General features: G+C 34.8%; 1 protein-coding gene across 5 annotated transcripts in view; it reads left to right on the top strand.

The window, feature by feature from the left end:
- Window positions 1–19644, top strand: part of LOC306857786 (calcium/calmodulin-dependent protein kinase type II subunit gamma-like) — a 70827-nt gene that overhangs the window by 15200 nt on the left and 35983 nt on the right. For all 5 annotated transcript variants that reach the window (XM_079397931.1, XM_079397930.1, XM_079397929.1 and 2 more), the window contains exon 3: window positions 18774–18833. In XM_079397931.1, coding sequence (XP_079254057.1) covers window positions 18774–18833 — 60 coding nt within the window. The remainder of the gene's footprint in view (window positions 1–18773; window positions 18834–19644) is intronic.

The raw sequence follows: 19644 nt of genomic DNA, 5'->3' as shown, positions 1-19644 counted from the left end.
GAAACAATGTTTTTATTTATTTATTTATTTATTATTGTTATTATTTATTTATTTTTCCTTTATTTCTTCTTGGCCTGGACACTTTCACTGAGGCTTTTTGTTTTATTTTTTAGCATATTTTCAGTTTGGATTTTGGTTTGATAGGAATAGATAAGTGTGTTGACCTAATGCCATGATATGTGCTTTTTTTTGTCTTTTAAATATTCATATATTAAGAAAAATGAACTGAAAATATCAGTTCTCTGAGAATATCAGTCACAAGGTAAAATAAAACAATATTTGGAAAAATTGTTTCTATTGCGCATCACGCACAGCATTATCAGGTCTGGGGTGGATTATTATAATTATCAGAGCTGGATAATTCAAAATCAACTTAGTAAGAGTCTGGAGTAAAACAAAGGACTTTATCTTTAACAAACAAGATAAGGTGCGCTCTCATGGAGATTTTCCCATTTTTGCTGTCACACTTGATAGGACTCTGTACGTGTTTGCGTTCTGACTGGCCTATTAGCAGTGATCTTATCTCATATGTAGTTATTTTTTAGAAGAAAGTGTGTGTGAAGTATGGCAGAGAAGCTCTCAGCAGGGGAGAGTGTTCACAGACTCTTTGAAATTTGTTTTGAAATGAACATGCCTTGAGATATGAAAAACAGCGAAATGTTGCAGATCTCTTCAGGACTTAGTAAAGGAAAATTGACAGCATGCATATATACTGAGCAAAATATGCAGCTCTGCCAGGACACATTTTATTTTTTTGTGTGTGTATAGCAAAAGGCAAAATTAATTGTTGATGCACTATTTAGTAAAAAGTCTTCTTTGTAGTTTCTAAATTGCCCAAGACAAAACATCATGGGATTCAAATGTGAATCTTTTTGTAGTGTACAATGAGTATTTTCCTCTGGTGTTTAAATGATATAATCCCTCTGCTTTAATGAACGCCTCTTACAGCATCACACGCGGGTTGCTGTTCTTTGGCGTGGGGCGTTCGCCTTGCTTTTGTTGTGCTGCCTCATTAAACACATGAGCTGAGCTTTTCCTATACGGTTCTCCTGCACAGTCATGATTCTTCAAATATGGCTCTGCTGGTTACTGCGAACAGCTGTTTGCCGGTTCCTGATGGAACATCTCATTTGCTGAAGATCAGAAAGCCCATATGCTGCACTCCCTCGGACTTGTGTTGTTGCCTTGTCTGGATTTATTCAAAAAGCTATTTCTCCCCCCATAGGAAAGCCTCCTGCAGGTATGAATGGCCGTGTAGGAGGGAAAAACGGTGGACTAAACTGTTTGTGTGTGCTTGTCTGTGTTTGTACTTTAGGTCACTCCCAGGGGGCCTCATCTCTCCAAATATATCTACGCTCACATCTGAGGGGATACACACCTTCTCCCTGGGCTATTCTTAGGCCCTCTTTCGCTCTCTTTTACTCGGGTCCTGTCATTGGTTCATACCATCGTGGAAATGTCAGGCACACACACCAGGCTCCATAAATTCTGATGCAGGCTACGGGTCAACTTTTTGTTAGAAAAAACTAAAATGACACAAATGTGTGTATATATATGTATATATGTATATATTTTAAATATAAAAATATAATAATTTTATACTTTTCGTATTTATTATTATATTTTATTGCATATAAATAAATAGAAAATTAATTTCAGTTATTTATTTTAGATACACATATATTAGATTTTAAATTTTTTGTTTAATCTGAGCAAATAATTGTGACCCTGGACAACAAAAGTCACTGGGGTATATTTTTTTTAGCAATATCCAAAAATACATTGTATGGGTCAAAATTATTGATTTTTCTTTTATGCCAAAAATCATTTGGACATTAAGTAAAGATCATGTTCCATGAAGATATTTTGTAAATTTCTTACCGTAAATATATCAAAACGTAATTTTTGATTAGTAATATGCATTGCTAAGAACTAACTTTAAAGGGGATTTTCTCAATATTTAGATTTTTTTTGCACCCTCAGATTCCAGATTTTCAAATAGTTGTATCTCAGACAAATATTGTCCTATCCTAACAAACCATACATCAATGGGAAGCTTATTTATTCAGCTTTACAGATGATGTATAAATCTCAATTTCGAAAAATTGACACTTATGATTGGTTTTGTGGTCAATGGTCACACATGTATACTATATATGTATATATTTTAAATATAAAAATATCAATATTTTATATATTATTTATATATGAATTATATTTTATATTATTCTATATAAATAATATTTTTGTAACTTCAGTTGCTTTTATTATTTTAAAAACTATATATATATATATATATATATATATATATATATATATATATATATATATATATATAATAGCAGCAGCAGTGTGTTTAGAGTAGAAACACACTGCTGCTGCTATTATATATAAACATTATATCGAATATTTATCAAACTCATATCGTTTCATCGAGGAAAATTATATCGCGATAATTATCGAATTATCGGCCAGCCCTAGTTTAGAGTCTTGTTCCCTTTTCATTTTCACTCTCCCTCTCTTCCTAAAATTATTGGTTCCAAAAGGGTGTTTTCGCACCGATGCATGCATTTTTGAACCTTGAATAGTTCCTAAAAGAACATTTTACCACTACAAAAAACCTTTTGGGCAATGCAAATGTTCATGGAAGCCAATAAAAACAACCTTTATTTTTTTAAGAGTGTATTAACAGAGTAGCCAATAATAAGCATGTTTTAAACCTACTGTTCCAGAGGTTTGTCTCACCTTGAGAGTTCCTCACAGCCCTGACGGCACCTCTTCCTGTTCTTCGAGCTTGACACTCCCATTCTTCTTCCTGCATGTCCCACTTTCTCTCTGTCCTGCGTCTCACTCCTTTCTCCTCTTTCTTCCTCCAGAGGGCTACATGTGAATTATTCAGTTTTGTTTCATTACAGAACGGGTCGCCGTTTTCTCAGGAAGGGAGAGTGACTCGCTCCGTCTCTTTTTTTACAGCGTGAGCAAACAAGCTCTGTGCCTCATTCACAGGTGCGCTGCTGGAGCCAGCCGTCTAGGTGTAATCAGATGCTATGGGATGCGTCTCCGCACGCCTCCCTGATGCAGATGAAATGAGCTGAATTGGATTAAGCGCATTTGAAACATGATACAAGTTATGCTTGGTGATGTGTTCAACAGCTCGGTGTGCCTTTCAGATTGTTTGAGGAAAGATGATGCACTCGGGTTATAAAAAGACAATATATCACACACAGATTTGCATTTGTCTCTGTGAAGACATTAAAGTTGTTAGATTGCTCAAGTCATTAGATTGCTTGCGAGGCAGTTTTGTACTGCTATTCCTCACACATTCTGAATTACCCTCAGTTTTAAACTTCTCCAGTTAATATTTCTCTCCTTCAAACTTTGTTTTTAGTATATTAATAATTCAGTTGTTTGCCATTGTCTTGTATACATTTCTCAAAATAAAAATGTGTAATATGTTCTTCAAAAGAACTAAAGTCATACAGGTTTGAAATATGATATTCAGTAAGTAAATTATGACAGAATTTTCATTTTTGGCTGAATTACATTTTAAATCTCCATTGACTGAGATTGATAGAATGTAATAGAATTGTAACTGTCAGTGTTGATGTCATATATGTATGTAATATTTTCATGCCGAATTGTGTATTCTTTCTTATATCTATTTGCATACTGAATGTGATTGGTCTTCTTTGCATAGATTTGACCTCTTTAACCATTTATAACCAGCTCTACCTCACACTTACTATCCCATGCTTAAGAAAATGTGCACTTTTCTACTATCTAGTTAGTATGCTAGTAGTCTCAGCCTCAGACGTCATGCCCATGGATTGTTGGCTAAACGTCTAATGCGTCTGGCACACAAAAGTGGAAACGCTTCAGGAGTGTCGAAGTCGTCGTCGGATTGGGTGAATTATACAGGATTTCTGGGAGACGTGTGTGTCGCGTTCTTTAACGTTCCGCATGGATAAATAAATAAATTGTTTAGACAAATTGTACATTTGGCAATGCTTATGTTTTTGTGGTTGTTGCTGTTAGTAGGTCAAAGAACTTATTGGTCAATGCAACAATTTTTAAGTTAGCTTTTGTAGTATGTATGTATTTATAATATTTTAAATAAATTATACTTTATTAATGGTCAAAGTAAGTTGAGATTTATTACTATGCACATTCAATAGCAGTATTTCTGCGGTTAAGCAGAGCATAACCTAAAACCTTAAGACTATTCTTCTGCTGCCATACTGGTATTTCCTTTAGGAACTGCAGATCTAGTAATCAGTGTGGTTTGTTCTTTGACTGCTGGGTGTTCCTGAGGACAAATGAGTTTTCTTAAATCTAATTGGCATGCATGTTGTAATGAAATGTTAAAATTAATTTTCAGATCTCGTGTCGTTGTGTGTTAGCATGATGTTCTTTGGATCCCTCTCTCCTTGACCCATTTAACGCCCATGGTCTTTCTGCCTCTGGGCTCTAGTCTTTCCTACGGTTGCCTCTCTCTATCACTCACTGCGTGTGGACATGAGTGGCGTTTTGTCTTTTATCTGACACCGTGTGCATTCATCTATTCTTACAGCTGGGACATGTGTGTGTGTGTGTGTGATGTGTGTCCCTCATCTTCACAGTCACAAGTTTATCTCTATGCCTAAAGTTATATTTTTTCCTCTAGAACTCCACTGATGATACAGTGTTCTGCCACTGACACTGATTGGTTTAAGAAACTGTCTGAATGTCTGTTCTGCATCCTACTATGGATGAAATCAAACTTCTAAAAAGGGGAAGGCGTGTATTTTTAAGTTAGCTTTTAATGTGACATATTTTGTCATTGGATTTAAAAAATATTTTTTGTTATTAATTAAAAATAAAACTTATTTTTTTTTTTGTTTTAATTGTTGCATTTTTACTGTTTATCTTTCTATATGTCGTACTGTTTTTATTATTGTATTTGTTTTGTTAAAATATTTTTATATTCCATTTTCATTAGTTTTTATATATTTGAAAATCACTGAGCTTTTTTTATGTGCTATATAACAATGAAAGTTACTGTAAAAGTAATTTATGTAATGATTTATTATTATAGTAAAATAAAATGGTAATAATTATTCATTTATTATATTATCAAAATAAATCCTAAATTTCCCTTTGGGGATCACTAACAGAAGTTTGTCTAATTATTATTATTATTATTATTATTATCATTATATATTACTGTTGTCACTATGCACAGATAGCGAATTAATTGTTTTCATAGGGACAAATTATTTATATTGTTTTATATATATATATATATATATATATGTATGTATGTATGTGTATATGTATATGTGTGTGTGTGTGTGTCTATATATGTGTATATATATGTGTATATGTATATATATATGTGTGTATATATATGTGTGTGTGTCTATATATGTATATGTATATATATGTGTGTGTGTGTGTGTGTGTGTATATGTATGTGTGTGTCATTTACAAATATGTATAATATGTCATGGCTATTAACAAATATACTACCATTCAAAAGTTTGGGACCAGTAAGTTTTCTTTTTTCTTTTCTTTTTAAAATTAGGCCTAATTCTTCTGTTCAAGAACATGTTAAATTGATCAAAAGTGATAGTAAAGAAATTTGCAATGTTACAAAAGATTTCTATTTCTAATAATTTCTGTCCTTTTAAACTTTCTATTCATCAAAAAAAATCCTCAAATATTAAGCAGCACTTATTTATTTTAAAGTATAAAAATATAAAACAATTATTTTACAATGTAATAAAATATCACAGAATTACAGTTTTATTGTGTTTTGATAAAAGCTGTTGTATTCACCTCTGTTACCTAGGTTAAAGTCATCTGTACTATTTAGTGATACTCATCTGTATAGTGTACTACTTGTGCTGCACGCACACAAATGAACATTTAGATGCACACAAATATCTGGTTTTCTAATGAAGTGGATGCACATTTACTGTAACTCTGAAAATGGAAGCACTAAGAGGTTTTGTTGCATCGATAGCCTTTGTTATCCCATTAAAAGAGCTCGACCAGATACATCTTTTCATTCAGTCATTGGATTGTTAATCAGAGTTGCGGCTAATGTTTGGTTTGGGACTTTTTATAAGTACGTGTGAAAGGCCGTCCTGCATGGCCTGCCCTGTTTTACTGAGACACTAATAACAGCAGCATTTGGAAAAAAGAAGATCTGTCATAAACGTCAGAGAGAGGCTTAAATGGCCTGTGAGAGATGACCGGGGTTATAGAACGTCACGCGGAGGGGAGGGTGATGCGCAGCTAAAAGCTATTACATGACGCACACTACCTTTGCCCACTGCTCTGAAATATTTGTCGAGAGGCTCTTTCTGATGAGCTGTAGTTTTCGGTTTCTATCTGAAGGGAATAATGTGCTCTAATTTGCCCCATCAGGCCACGTTGGGGGCTGAGGTGTATGTTGGGAATGTATTGTTTGCATCCGTACCTCCTCCGGCTTGGTTACCGTTGTTTTGTACCACAGGTGCAGCGAGCATTGGGCTCAGTTCTGCATTACCCAGAATCCCCTTCTTTGATGATTTCGCTAGCTCCTGTGGAAAGGATGAATGCAGTGCTGCTGTCTGCACTGTAAAATGTTTTCACCCATTTCAACTTAAAAACTTTTGTGGCTGTCTTAAAATTTTAAGTTATATCAATTTAAAAGCACAATTCATATCAACTCCCGATTTTAACTCTTACCTTGTGCTGAGTTGCATTTGACTTTCCAATATTTGCTGTTTCAACTTATTAAATAAAATGTAAAAAGTTTTAACATTAATTTTCAAGTTATGATAATGAAAACTTTATTTTAAACAGATAAAAATACTATATTTGTTACACTGATAAACTTCAATATGCACAAATACTTTGATTCAAAAACACATTCAATATTTTGAATGACAAAAAAACTATGGTTTAAAGCAGGGGTGCCCAAACCTGCTCGGAGCGTCACTGTCCTGCACATCTGAATCAGTTAATTAAGGTCTTACTGGGCACCCAAGGTAGGTGAGTTGTGGCAAGTTGTAGCTAAACTCTGCAGGACACCAGTCCTCCAGGACAGAGTTTGGACATCTCTGGTTTAATGTTTGTACTCTGGTTGAAAACCGATGCAAATATGTGATGATTCAAGTCAATTAAGACGTTACACAAATCACGATACGCATTTTAAACAGCAACTGCTGCTGAAGCGGCAGGGTAGATTGTTGATGACCAGTCAAATCAGAGGTGTGGTAACGGTTTGGATTTCCGGTGACTATAAATGAAAGCGATGAGGTGGCAGCAGACAAAACAAGAAACTGTGTGGAGTTACATGTACAATGTTATTAAATGGTTATTAATTCAATCCAAAATTTAAATTCTGTCATCAATTACTCACCCTCATATAATTTCAAACCCATAAGACCTTCATTCCTCTTCGGAACGTAATTGAATATATTTTTGATGACATTTGAGAGCTTTCTGACCCTCCATTGGCAGCAACGTACATTCAACGCACATTCAAGGTCCAGAACAGTATAAAGACTTTTATTTAGTATAAAGTGGGCGTGAAAATGCAGAGCCTGATCAGCAAAGCCAACTGATACGGACTTTAACGGTAAAATACACCTATAATCGCTCAAATCGACAATTTTAAAGATGTTTAACAGGTGGAGAAACAAATTAGTTTCAAATGGGACTTGTTACATTACAACTGCACAGCTTCAAATTCATGAGTGTTTCATCTGAAATTCCTCTGCGATTTAGTTAGTTCGCTGTTTATTCTGCCCGTGTCTCCTTCTCTGATGTTGCACTGCGACGTCTTTATGTATTAAACATGAGTCTAATGTCTAGATTTGCTGAATACGTTTTTTCTTGGTGGAAAGGACTCTGATATTGAATTTCATGTACAAATTGCACATTAATCCATTCAGAGATCCGGCCGGTTAGTGCCAATAAGTTTGAATTAAATGGGCCTCCTTGAATTTCAATAATATTAAACTGACTTAAAAAATCAAGTTGAATCTTATAGAACTTATAAAAAAAAGTTGAAATTGCTTAAATTTATTTTAATGAGTTAAAGTAACTTTAAAACGTAAGTTGTCATGAGTTTTTCATCATATCATTTTTTACAGTGTGGAGATTCAGATTTCTGTTGTGGATGGCGTAATTGTCCAAATGCTGTTTCTAGGGAAACACTTCCGAACCATTTCCACTTAGAATCACTTAGACTAGTGCTGTAATGGTTTCAGTGTTAAAATACTTTTTATCTCAGCTTAATGTTCAAAAACAACCATGTTTGGACTAATGTTTGTATTATATATATTTATGATGACCATAGTCTTATGAAAGAAATGAACCCCACTAGCAGTATTATTTGAGTAGTATTAGTATTTTAGCCAGTATTTATGTGGTATAGCAGCATATATATATATATATATATATATATATATATATATATATATATATATATATATATATATATATATATATATATATATATATATATATATAGCTTTTTTTTATTTTAGTTTGTATTTCAGCTTAATTTATTTTAGTTAGTTGCCAAGACAAAATTCATATTTTTTTTTAATCTAAAATTTATATTTTAATTAACAAAAATATTTGTAATAGTTTTAATTAACAATAGATCCTATAGTGTCGTGCTGTATTTAATGTTTGACAGGAATGAAAAGGAGAGTGTGAGTGATTGAAGTATAGTGTGTTTAATTTATTGTAATGTAGTTTAATAGCATGACAATTGCTCATCTGAAAAAACATTAAAAAGCTCATGCAAAAACTTTTGAAAGTTGTGAGGTTTGAAATTGTGATCTAGGACATTTATACAGTATATGCCATTGTTAAGACTTTAGTCTATTTCACTCATTTTCATCTTTGTAAAATTGAATATGAAGTCTGTCCTAAGGTCTATAACAACACTGACCACTAATAAAGGAGGATTCAGTGTTCTTTCTATTTATACTCATCCAGTGTGCATCTTTGTCTGTCCCTTGAGGAGCCATCTATTGCTTCTCCTGCAAATTTGGCTGAATCAAGTATATTTACAAGCTTTGCCATAACGCCAACTGTAACGTATTTCAGGCCTGCAGACCTGAACCAGATCAGAACAGTCTTGGCCTAGTGCATCAGGGCTAATTCAACACAAGCGCAGCTAATCGTATTCCCACAGCAATTACTCCAGGAGTCTAATACAGTTTGAGTAATGGGAAGAGATCAGGAAAGTTTTTGTAACCAGATGTTTTTGTTATTGTTGTGCCAGCGCTAGATTTCTAGATTGTAGCAATCTTGAGCTTGAATCCAAGTTTTCCACTCAAATGTCTTGCTTGAAAACATATTTTGTCTTTAGTTCTCAAGGGTCAGAGAATTAGTTTAAAGTGTTTAATTGCAGAATCATTTTAATTTAATAAATGTTAGTGTAATATCTTGCTCCTTAGCTTTTTGTTTGCCTCAGGTTCAATATTATTTTCCATGTTTGTCTGTATAATCAGAGATTAATCTAAAAGTGTCAGTCTTTGATTTGAAGGTTTTCTGTATATATTCATGCTGCATGTTTACTGACATTCTCCCACTGAATACTTTTTTTTTATTTATTTTTTTTATGAAATACCATTTTAACTTTTATATTTCCCTCAGGACAGCAGCATTGTGGTGTTGTTATCATGGACAGAACAGAGGAGCTGCGCTAAGGGTGCATCTGTTGAAAATATCAGTTCAGAATAGTCAAAGAGGGGCATTTTGAAACCGAAAAGGGCAGAATAGAAGCGGAGGAGGACGTAGCTGTGGAGATTTGAGATGCAGACGCTGTGGCCTTGCCGGCCAGTGCCTAGGGACAGCTCTGTCTGGATCAGATACATTCTTATAGCCTGTCGCTCAGGGCTTATGACGTTTTTTTGTGACGTCACTTTGCAAAAAAAATGGCTTTCCTCATGAATGTTAATTAGGGAATGCTGATGTTGCTAGCTATCATTCAGCTTATGCGTGAGGTTTTCTTTTATAGGTGTACTCAACTGAGTCCAAATTTAATCTAATCCATTATATGCATATACAGTTTGTAGTATCAGATGATGAAGAAGAGCACAGACAAAATTGAAAAAAAAGCTTGCTTGAGGTTTCTGTCAGATGCATTGTTACTAAATATCAACCAGCCTTTACCATATGCCATTGTTTAGCATTTGACTTTGTATATTCTTTTTTGCTCATGCTATTTATACATAATAAAATCATCTGATAAACACATACATCATATCATGTTGTGTGACACTTACTCACTCTCTCACTCAGTCTGGGGACTTGGCATATGTGTCTGTGTGCTTGTGGTTGGTATGGTGAGTGTTGTGAAGACTGGCAGTTTGCCCAGCATGGATTTGGGCTGGATTTTTTTTTTATTTTTTTATATAAAGTAAACCCATGACCTCAGCCTCACCCTCTGCCAGTGAAGAAAGTATTTCCCAGAGCACAGAGTATTAAATGACTATACTTGGTTGACACATCCCTCTTTGCTCTAACTTCCAGGTGTGGCTTTCTTTATATACATACATCATACATACATACATACATAGTCAAACCAAACATGATTCAGACACCGGATATAATTTGTGATATTTTTTTACTAGTGGGTCCAGGACACTATAGTTCATTTATGTAAGTGAAGATAGCAAAATAAAATAAACTGTGACATATTATATCCAAAAATTCTTCATATAGTAGACTACCAGTAAAATTGCTAAACATTTGGGACTAAAAATTCAGACACTTTGACCTGACCATGTTTTGCTTAAGTGTTTTTTCATTAATTGCTAATGTGACCTTTTTACACCACATACTGAACAAAATTAAGAATTACTTGGTAATTGGTTGACCTAAATTGGTATTATCTAATTGTGAACTTAAATTTAATGATGACTTATATATATATATATATATAAGTAATTCTGCATGTGTATGTAAGTTCTTAGTAAGCTCAAATGTTACCCTAAATACCCCGAATTTAATATTATAATGCACATAATTCAGTGTTTCCTGTAATTCTAAACTCTAAGTATGCATGATGTTATTTGCTTGGGGCTACTCCTTCAACATAATGGTCGCTTGTCATATTTAACATTAGTCATTGGAAAATTTTTGTCATTTCATAATTTGGAAAATGGAAGAGCCTCGGTGACCAGCTGCTTCTAGCAGATATTGACAGGCTATTAATTGTCCAGGCTCATACTAATTTGCGCTCTGGGTCCAGACCCGTGTCCCTGTGGGTCTGTGCTCCTCTGCGCCTGCTCTTTTCTGTTGGCCACTGCAGTTTTGTTGATTGCGACAAACACAGGAGTGCCTGTGGGCCAGTAATTGAGCCCACGGATCTCTGAGCTTCAGCACAATAAAGCAAAACACTGACACCGACACTAAAACACACACACAGCCTCTAAATGGCACAGGTGATGAAGCAAATAAACACTGCACCATCTATATCCATATTAGGACTGAGCATTTTCTTTTGGGGATGGGTTACCGTGTGTGTGTGTGTGTGTGTGTGTGTGTGTGTGTGTGTGTGTGTGTGTTATGGTCGCTCTAGTCGACTGCCTCTCAGCTGCTCCTCCTTCCCTCTGGCATCCTAATGAAGGCATTATCTCGACAAGTCACGGAACAAGAAACTGCTGTAATTTAGCTTTTATCAATGTGTTTGCTGGTTGGGAAACATCCTTGCCAGCTTAAATCAAAACGGAACGCTTTTTGATGCCTTTTTTTTTTTTTTTTTAGATTATTCTTTTTCTCAGATTGATTGGAAAGGGCATTATGACATTACGGCTTGATTTGTCTCACATAATCAGACCTTTGACTAGACTGCATAAGATCTAGTCCACACTGCAGTTAAAGGGATAGTTTACCCAAAGTTAAAATTCTGTCCTCATTTACTCACCATCATGGTATTATATATAATTTATATGATATATAAATATGTAAATTGTAATTAATAATACATACAATATTTATTCTCTTAATATTGTAATTTTTTGATATTTGAATTCGATATTTCTATATATTTATGAGAGATTTGACTTTGCATTATGACCAAGTGCTAATAGAGGAGAAATGGGTAGCTTTTTATGTTTTTCTGACGTTTTTCTCGTTATCTTCACCAACCCTTAACCATATAATTAAAATAATTATTTGTGGGTGTTTTTGCATTGGGATTTTGCATAATGAAGACCCAAAGTAAACCAATAAAATATTTTTGGAGCAAAAAAATCCAGTGTTTGGACACGAAAGGGATAGTTAATAATAATAATAATTAATTTATTGGGAATTAAATTTATGACCATGGCATTTCTAACAGCATGTTCTGTTTGAGACACAGAAACCTACGAATTGTGTGAGGGTTATGCATCAGGGCGGTTAGTGAACAGGCATGTTGTCTTGAGAATGAGCCTAGGGATTTTTGGATGAGTGTGTGTGTGTTTAAGATCCAAAGTCACGACAGCGGCTCATTTATTTCTCCGAGGATGAGAGGACCCGGAGATTGTTGCTATCTATACTGAGTCCTCAGCACAGGATGTACAAATCAATGTATTTCAGAGCAAAGCACTCCATTGTAATGGAGCAGGTGTGCACGTCTGTGCTTGGACACTGATCGTGTGTGTGCATAAGTGATTCTCAGATGAACCAGAGAGGACGCTTCCCTATGGATAAAATAATTCAGCAAGTTTTACTTTTTGAATTTCCTGTTTATTTGAATACATCACATTGTGGCAGTAATATGGGTTTTTATGTTGACTAAGTCAGTGGATGATGTCAACAGGAAGTCTCATTGATAAAAGGAGATTTCTGCTCTACCCAGGATTATTCATATTCATAGTGTAAATGAATGAGTGAAGGAACAAAGGAAGAAAGGCATCCTGCCATGTGAGCTGATGAGGTGACACACACGCACATGCACAAGCTTACAGTGCAGATGCTCACGCAAGGGAGTTGTTATTTTGCTTCATCAAGTACTTGTCTCATGTAATCCTTTCTTTTACACACACACACACACACACACACACTGCCTCTGGTGATTAGTGGTGCTTTTGCGTCACTGTACTGATTCAGTCTTTCTACCCCATTCCTTCCAATTCATTTCCAGTTCCAGTTAATTCAATTCCAATACAGTTTCAGTGCCAATTTGAATTTTTATTTTTATTTTTTCTAGTTCAGTTTCAACTTTGCTTTATTAATACCTTCTCTTTCAGTTACATTGTAATTGTATTCATATTCAATTCTAGTTCCAGTTAATTCACTTTCAGTTGTGTTTCAATGTCTGCTTATTATTTCAAATGACTGTCTTTCCTATTCCTTTTTTTCAGATCAGTTCTTATTGAGTATTCATTCAAATTATATTTTCAATTGTAGTTTGAATTTTATTCCATTATTAATGGAAACAATTTAATAATTAATTTTTGATTCTGGGTTCAATTCAGTTGAATTTGAAGGATCTTAATTAAATTGATCTTAATTAACTTGACAAGTGTTTACATTTCCATTACACACATCATTTACATTTTGAATGTTAGAGCTGATTTGAATATATCTATGTGCAAATTATCTATGAACATTATAACAAAAGATATGTTTCACATTCAGTGCCGGTTCAGTGTTTTTGTTCCAGTGTTTAGTCTCCTCTGTGTAACTTTTCAGTTGCTCCCTTTCCCCCATTGTCTTCCTGTCTTTCCTGCTCTTATTCACCCTTTACACAGAATGTCAGGACAGAGGGCCCTTCCTATCTCTACCCTGCGTTTAATTATGCATCAGATTAGAGGGCTGTGTGTGTCTGTAATACAATTACTGCAGCATGAGAGTGTGTTATCTTCTGTAGTGAAACTGAAGTAGTTTTGATAGCACCACACTGATGTGTCTTTGTGTAACATAGAAGGGAGTTTCCTCTCCAGTTACCGTGACCGTGAAACTTCTGAGATACAGTAAGAATGTATTTGCCATTGATGTATTCAGCTTTTGCCTTAGTAGACCTTAATCAGTCGGCATGTAAATGAGGCTGTGAGATATAGAAGATCAGTCCAGTCAGATTGCACTTTTAGTCAGTGTGAAACTTTTTACAGTTTTTATATTTACATATTTAGCAGACACTTCTATCCAAATGTATAGTTTATCAGTTTATGCATTCCCTGGGAGTCGAACCCATGACTTTGGTGTTGCTAGTACAGGAATTCACAACTTATTTTACTTTACAAGACATTTATTTTTTATTTTTTTATTTTTTTTAGCCTGCTAACGGAAAGATTGCAATTGAATTGATGCTGTATTAGTACTTTGAAATCCTGGTGCACATCTTTTGCTACTACATGAAGTAGTTTTTTCAATGCAGTGCATCATCTTGTATATTTTATGTATGGAGCAAAAATGTAGGCTGTGAACGTAAACATAAATATCATGAGGAAGGATCTACAGTTTAAAGCTTTCGTTTTAATGCTAAACCAGCTCATACAGACAGTAGTCATAAATTTTGCTAGTTTGGGTGTGATGTAGATATTCTGAAGCCCTGAAATATCCTCAATTTATGGCTGTTTTACGAGATAAGCAGAAATGGAGAACTGAAAGGAGGAACATCAACATGTATATTATATATTTTTTGCTAAATATAAAGTATAAAATCTTATATTTATATGTTATTCAGACTCTCTACCATGCGCTTTCCCCCTTATACATCTTTATTTTCTTAGTTTTCTCTTTGCTTCAGCTGCTAGTTCGTAGATCACATGGGTTCATTGTGCCTCTGTGCTGATCCAGTAACAGGGATTTGCTGCCATCTTGGCACTCTTCTGCTTCTGCGGTTGGAGTGTGTGGTCAGTGTTGGCCAGCAGTGAAAGGGCTGTGGAGGAAAACAGTATTTGTGCCAGCGGCATGCTAAGGGTTAATCTTCCACTGGGTCACAGGGCAAGATGGGAGAGGATGTAATCCTGTTAGCTTGGAGCATGTCTGCTGTGTGTGTGTGTGTGTGTGTGTTTGCATGTGTGAAAGGCTAACACATAATCTAGTTCAGAGAGAAAGTAAGTCAACAAGACAGAACGGGGTAGTGATAAAGATTTTTTTTAAAAGCAGGAGTTCTGGACCACAGACAGCACAATATGTGGAAAATTATAATGAATGCATGCGTGCACAATCAAATAACACATTCAATCAAACCAACAACCGAATCAAAAGGGGCCACTTAGTTTCCAGTAGATGTGCTTGTTAAGTTGATTAGATGGGGTGTATTGTATGACATGAACTTTCAAAAGTGCCATTTTATAAAATGCAATAATCGGGCAGAATCATGGTTTCATTGTGTTTTTACAAAAGCACAACATTTACATAAAAAAAAAAAAAATTCTATATTTTCTAACTTCTAAGGGAGCATTTTGACTGAAATGGAACCTCATAAGGGAGCGATTTGGAACACTTGGTCTGCATAGGCAGAAAATATTTGTTTTAACAATTAATTTCAACAGACCTGGATGTTGTTATTCTCCTAAATAACAATATGATATCCTAATAAGCATAAACATACAGTAATATTGGTTAATTTTTTTTATTTGTACTTTTTTGAGCTTAGCTTGTCATTGTGTTTAACTATATACTGCATGCTGGTATTGACCTCTCTGTTTGACCTCTCTGAGTTTGACAGAAAGAAGGTGTCTTATGCTGCCTACATTTTGAAGCAGTCTTCATGTCAAGAGCACATCTTAAAATGCTGCCTACGTAGGAAACCCACTAGGTTTTGGACCAGAGCCAGTTAGGAGGTCAGCTAGACTCCTAGACTCTTGCTTAAGCATGTCAGATTAGACGGCATTAATATTTGTAGGTTGACTCAAGCTGATATGTTTATTGTGGAGCTCTGGGGGGATGAAAGCTGTCAGTATTACGTTGTCCATGCCGATTGAACAACATGCATGTAGTGATGTATGCATGTAGTGTAATATTTGTCTCACTCTTCTCTTCATATTGGCAATTGTCACTCCACTTCTGATTGCTTAAGTAATGACACAAATTCTAGGGACAAAGTACAGAAGTGGCAGGTTTGGATGTGATGATTTTTCATGTATGTGTGGTGACGGCAAAGCAAGATGACACAATAGTTTCAGCCGATGCAAGTAAACTTAAGGTAATGACTTGTCTGAGACCTTTTGAGATGGCCCTGATATTTACTTGATATTTAACCGATTATATTTTCCAACTTAGCAAAGGCATTTTTATCTTGTTGCCAAGACAAGATCAGTTTAAAGCAGATTAGTGTAATAATTAATTCATATTTTGTAACACTTTTCACAATGCAGTTTGTTTCAAAGCAGCTTTAGCATGTTTCTACATTAAAATTAAGAGAAAACGTCTTGAATTAACTGCATTTTTAACTAATTTTACTTATTAAAAGTTTGTTACATTTATGCAAAAACAAGTAAAGCTGTTTGCCAATGAAGTAATTTGCACATTTAAATGTCAATTGGTCAAGTTTTAAAGATGTTTAGATCTTTTAGAGCTGGAAATGATGATACAATTGCTGATTAAAAATAAATATTATTTCATGCAATTAAGTTTAAAGCAGGTTTAATATTTCACTGCAAGGTCTTGTAAACTGGCATAGCCTGAGTATAATCTGTCAAAACATTGTTTATTTGACATTAAAGCCTATTAGTTTATTCTAAAAGATGAATCACATCCAATTTCACTGGCCTCCAGTAGTGCATAGTGGGTGATTTTTACATTGAGAAGATGAATAAACCCCAGTCAAGACATTGAGCTGCTATTTAGACTCCTGCGCTTGTGGCGTGTGTGTGTGTGTTGCAAGTGTGAGGAAATGAGCCCTCGGGCTTGTTTAATTTTACACAACATTCATCCTTTGAGCTCACACAACCATATTACATGTTTCAGTAATAAGCCCAAGATTAGCTTGAACCTCACCCCCACTCTTACAAACACACACATACACAATTTACAGTATCTTACCATGACAGGACCAAAGCCACAAACCCTGGAGAACTTGGGATATGTTTCTTTTTTTGTTAACAACTGTTTATGGAATTTTAGCAGCTGTACAAATTTAAAACCCACCCCAACCCATCCCACCCCCTGGTAGACTTAAATAAATAATAATAATAATAATAAACATATATTAATTAATATTAATAGATAAATAACAATAAAATATTTTTTTACAAAGATTTTAGAAAAGAAGACGCAACATTAAAATCTGAATGTTAAAATCTAAAATCTCAAACACAGCTATTAAAAAAAGGTTCAAGCATTCACTGATGCATCTGAAGGAATAACGATGTATTAAGAGCTGGGGGTGAAAACTTTTGAACAGGATGATGTCGTCTAAATTTTTCTTATTTTGCAGAAATTAGGGGTGACCCTGAATAGTCGACGATTCGATGCTTCGATCCTGATTTGACTCCCAATCTCACAGTCGAATATTCGCAGGGTGTTATGACCATGCCATTTTGGCTATATGGGGGTGCTCAAATGTCTGATTTACATTTAAGTAGGACACCCTATTTCCCAAACCCTATTATGATAATGCTGTAAATAAGAATCTGAAAAGAAAGAAGCTTTAAATATTTTAACGTGCGTGAATAAATCCAACCACCCCAATGATACGCTGTGAATTTTTAGAGTTTAGTTGCTGTGTTTCTACACGTTGTTGCGTGAAGAACGCGTCCACAAAAGGAGTTAATTCAGGGCCACGCAGACACGTTCATGTATTTGGGGCATTTTGTGCAGGTTGTATAAATAACGAAGCGTATTCTATATGCGCTAAATGATAAGTTTAGTCCCACTGATTATAAACCTGCTATCAAATGCTTCATTCTACTGGTCGTCTTCAGCGCATGCAGCTCAAAACAGAAATGCGGAACATTAATAACTATGTTATATACATAACGTTATAATGAGAGCACTATTGTAAAAAGTGTTGTGAATTCTTAGGGTTTCGCTGACGTTTAATGTTAACTATCATTTAATCAAAACACAAAACATTATTTACCCTGTTTGTATCTGTGAGGCGTCCGTTACACATTTTCCCTGTGTGTTAGCATAAGTAATTATGGAATGTCTGATTTAACTCTTGGTAATGTATTTTGCCCCGACCCCAAACATATGATTCGACTATCAGTCGACTATTGGCAAGATTTGGAAATTCCGATTCAGCTATGAAAATCCTTAGTCGAGGACACCCTAGTAGAAAGATGATTTTTTTTCCATTTAGTACTGCCCTTCAGAAGCAACAAAATATACTTGCATGTTTCCCGGAAGATAACTTAAGTACAATTGAATTTACCTTGATCTTCAAATTCAAAAAGTTTTCCAAAAGTGGATCATCCAGGGAGCCACACACAGTATTAAGAACCAAGGGTTCCCAAACTTTTGAATGGGGTTATTTGAATAATTTCAGCTTTTTTTTTGTCTGTGTTGACCAAATGTAAACATCTTTTATGAAAAATATATTGCTCAGGACAGTACTAAATACAAAATAACATGAATTTTGTATGATTTGTATGAGGGGTTCACAAACTTTCAAGCAGCACTGTATGTCATCTCTCTGAATTGTTAATTCCCTCTTTACTCGCCAGCATTGCGGTTCACATCTATGACACCTATGGAAAAATGTTCTCTCTTCTCGGAGGAGAGGACAGAGCTGCTCGCACCTCAGTTGTGGTGTCCTTTTTATTTTATAGCTGTGAGAACAAGCCATCAGCCACCTCAAATATCTAACCTGCTTTTCTCCCTCTCTTTTTCCTTTGCAGATCATCAGAAACTGGAACGTGAGGCCCGAATCTGTCGTCTACTCAAACACCCCAATATTGGTGAGTTTGAACTTCATTATGACCGCTTATTAATTTTAGAGCAACACTAAAGCCATCAAAATGAGAATATTTGAAGTATGGGATTATTTATGAGTTCTAAACCTGTTTATCTTTGAGCTTCAAGATCATGACCCTTTGTCTAGTTTGCAGCTCTGCTTATTCTTGTCATTCTCTCAACAAACTTTATAAGGTGCATCATTAGATGTTTTAGCTGTTTTTCGAGTCCATCTCAGCCTTGAAAAAAGTGTTTTTAAAAGAAATAATTATGTACAGTGTTTGTTTCTATCATTTATCATTTTGTAACACTTCACAGCATCATTCAAAAGTCTGGGTTCAATTTGAAAGAAATTAATTGTTTTATTCGTCAGGGATGCATTAAATTGGTCAGTAGTGACAGTAAAGATTTTTATGTTGATTCCCATTTCAAATAAATTCTGTTATTTTGATCTTTCTTTTCATCAAAGAATCCTAAAAAGTCACCATTTCCACAAAAATATTAAGCAGCACAACTGTTTTCAACATTAATAATCATAAAGGTTTCTTGAGCACCAAATCAGCAAATTAGAATGATTTCTAAAGCATCATGTGACACTGAAGACTGGAGTAATGATGCTGAAAATTCAGTTTAGCCATAACAGGAATAAATGACTTTTTAAAATGTCTTAAAATAGAAATCAGCTCCTTGAAATTGTAATAATCTTCCACAGTATCACAGTTTTTACTGCATTTTTGATTAAATAAATGCAGCCATGGTGTTCAAAAGAGGCATATTTCAAATGCATTAAAAAAAAATCTTACCATTCCTAAACTT

This window comes from Barbus barbus (genome assembly GCF_936440315.1).
Source record: "Barbus barbus genome assembly, chromosome: 38".
Taxonomy (NCBI): domain Eukaryota; kingdom Metazoa; phylum Chordata; class Actinopteri; order Cypriniformes; family Cyprinidae; genus Barbus; species Barbus barbus.
This window is presented reverse-complemented; position numbering and strand designations above follow the sequence as displayed.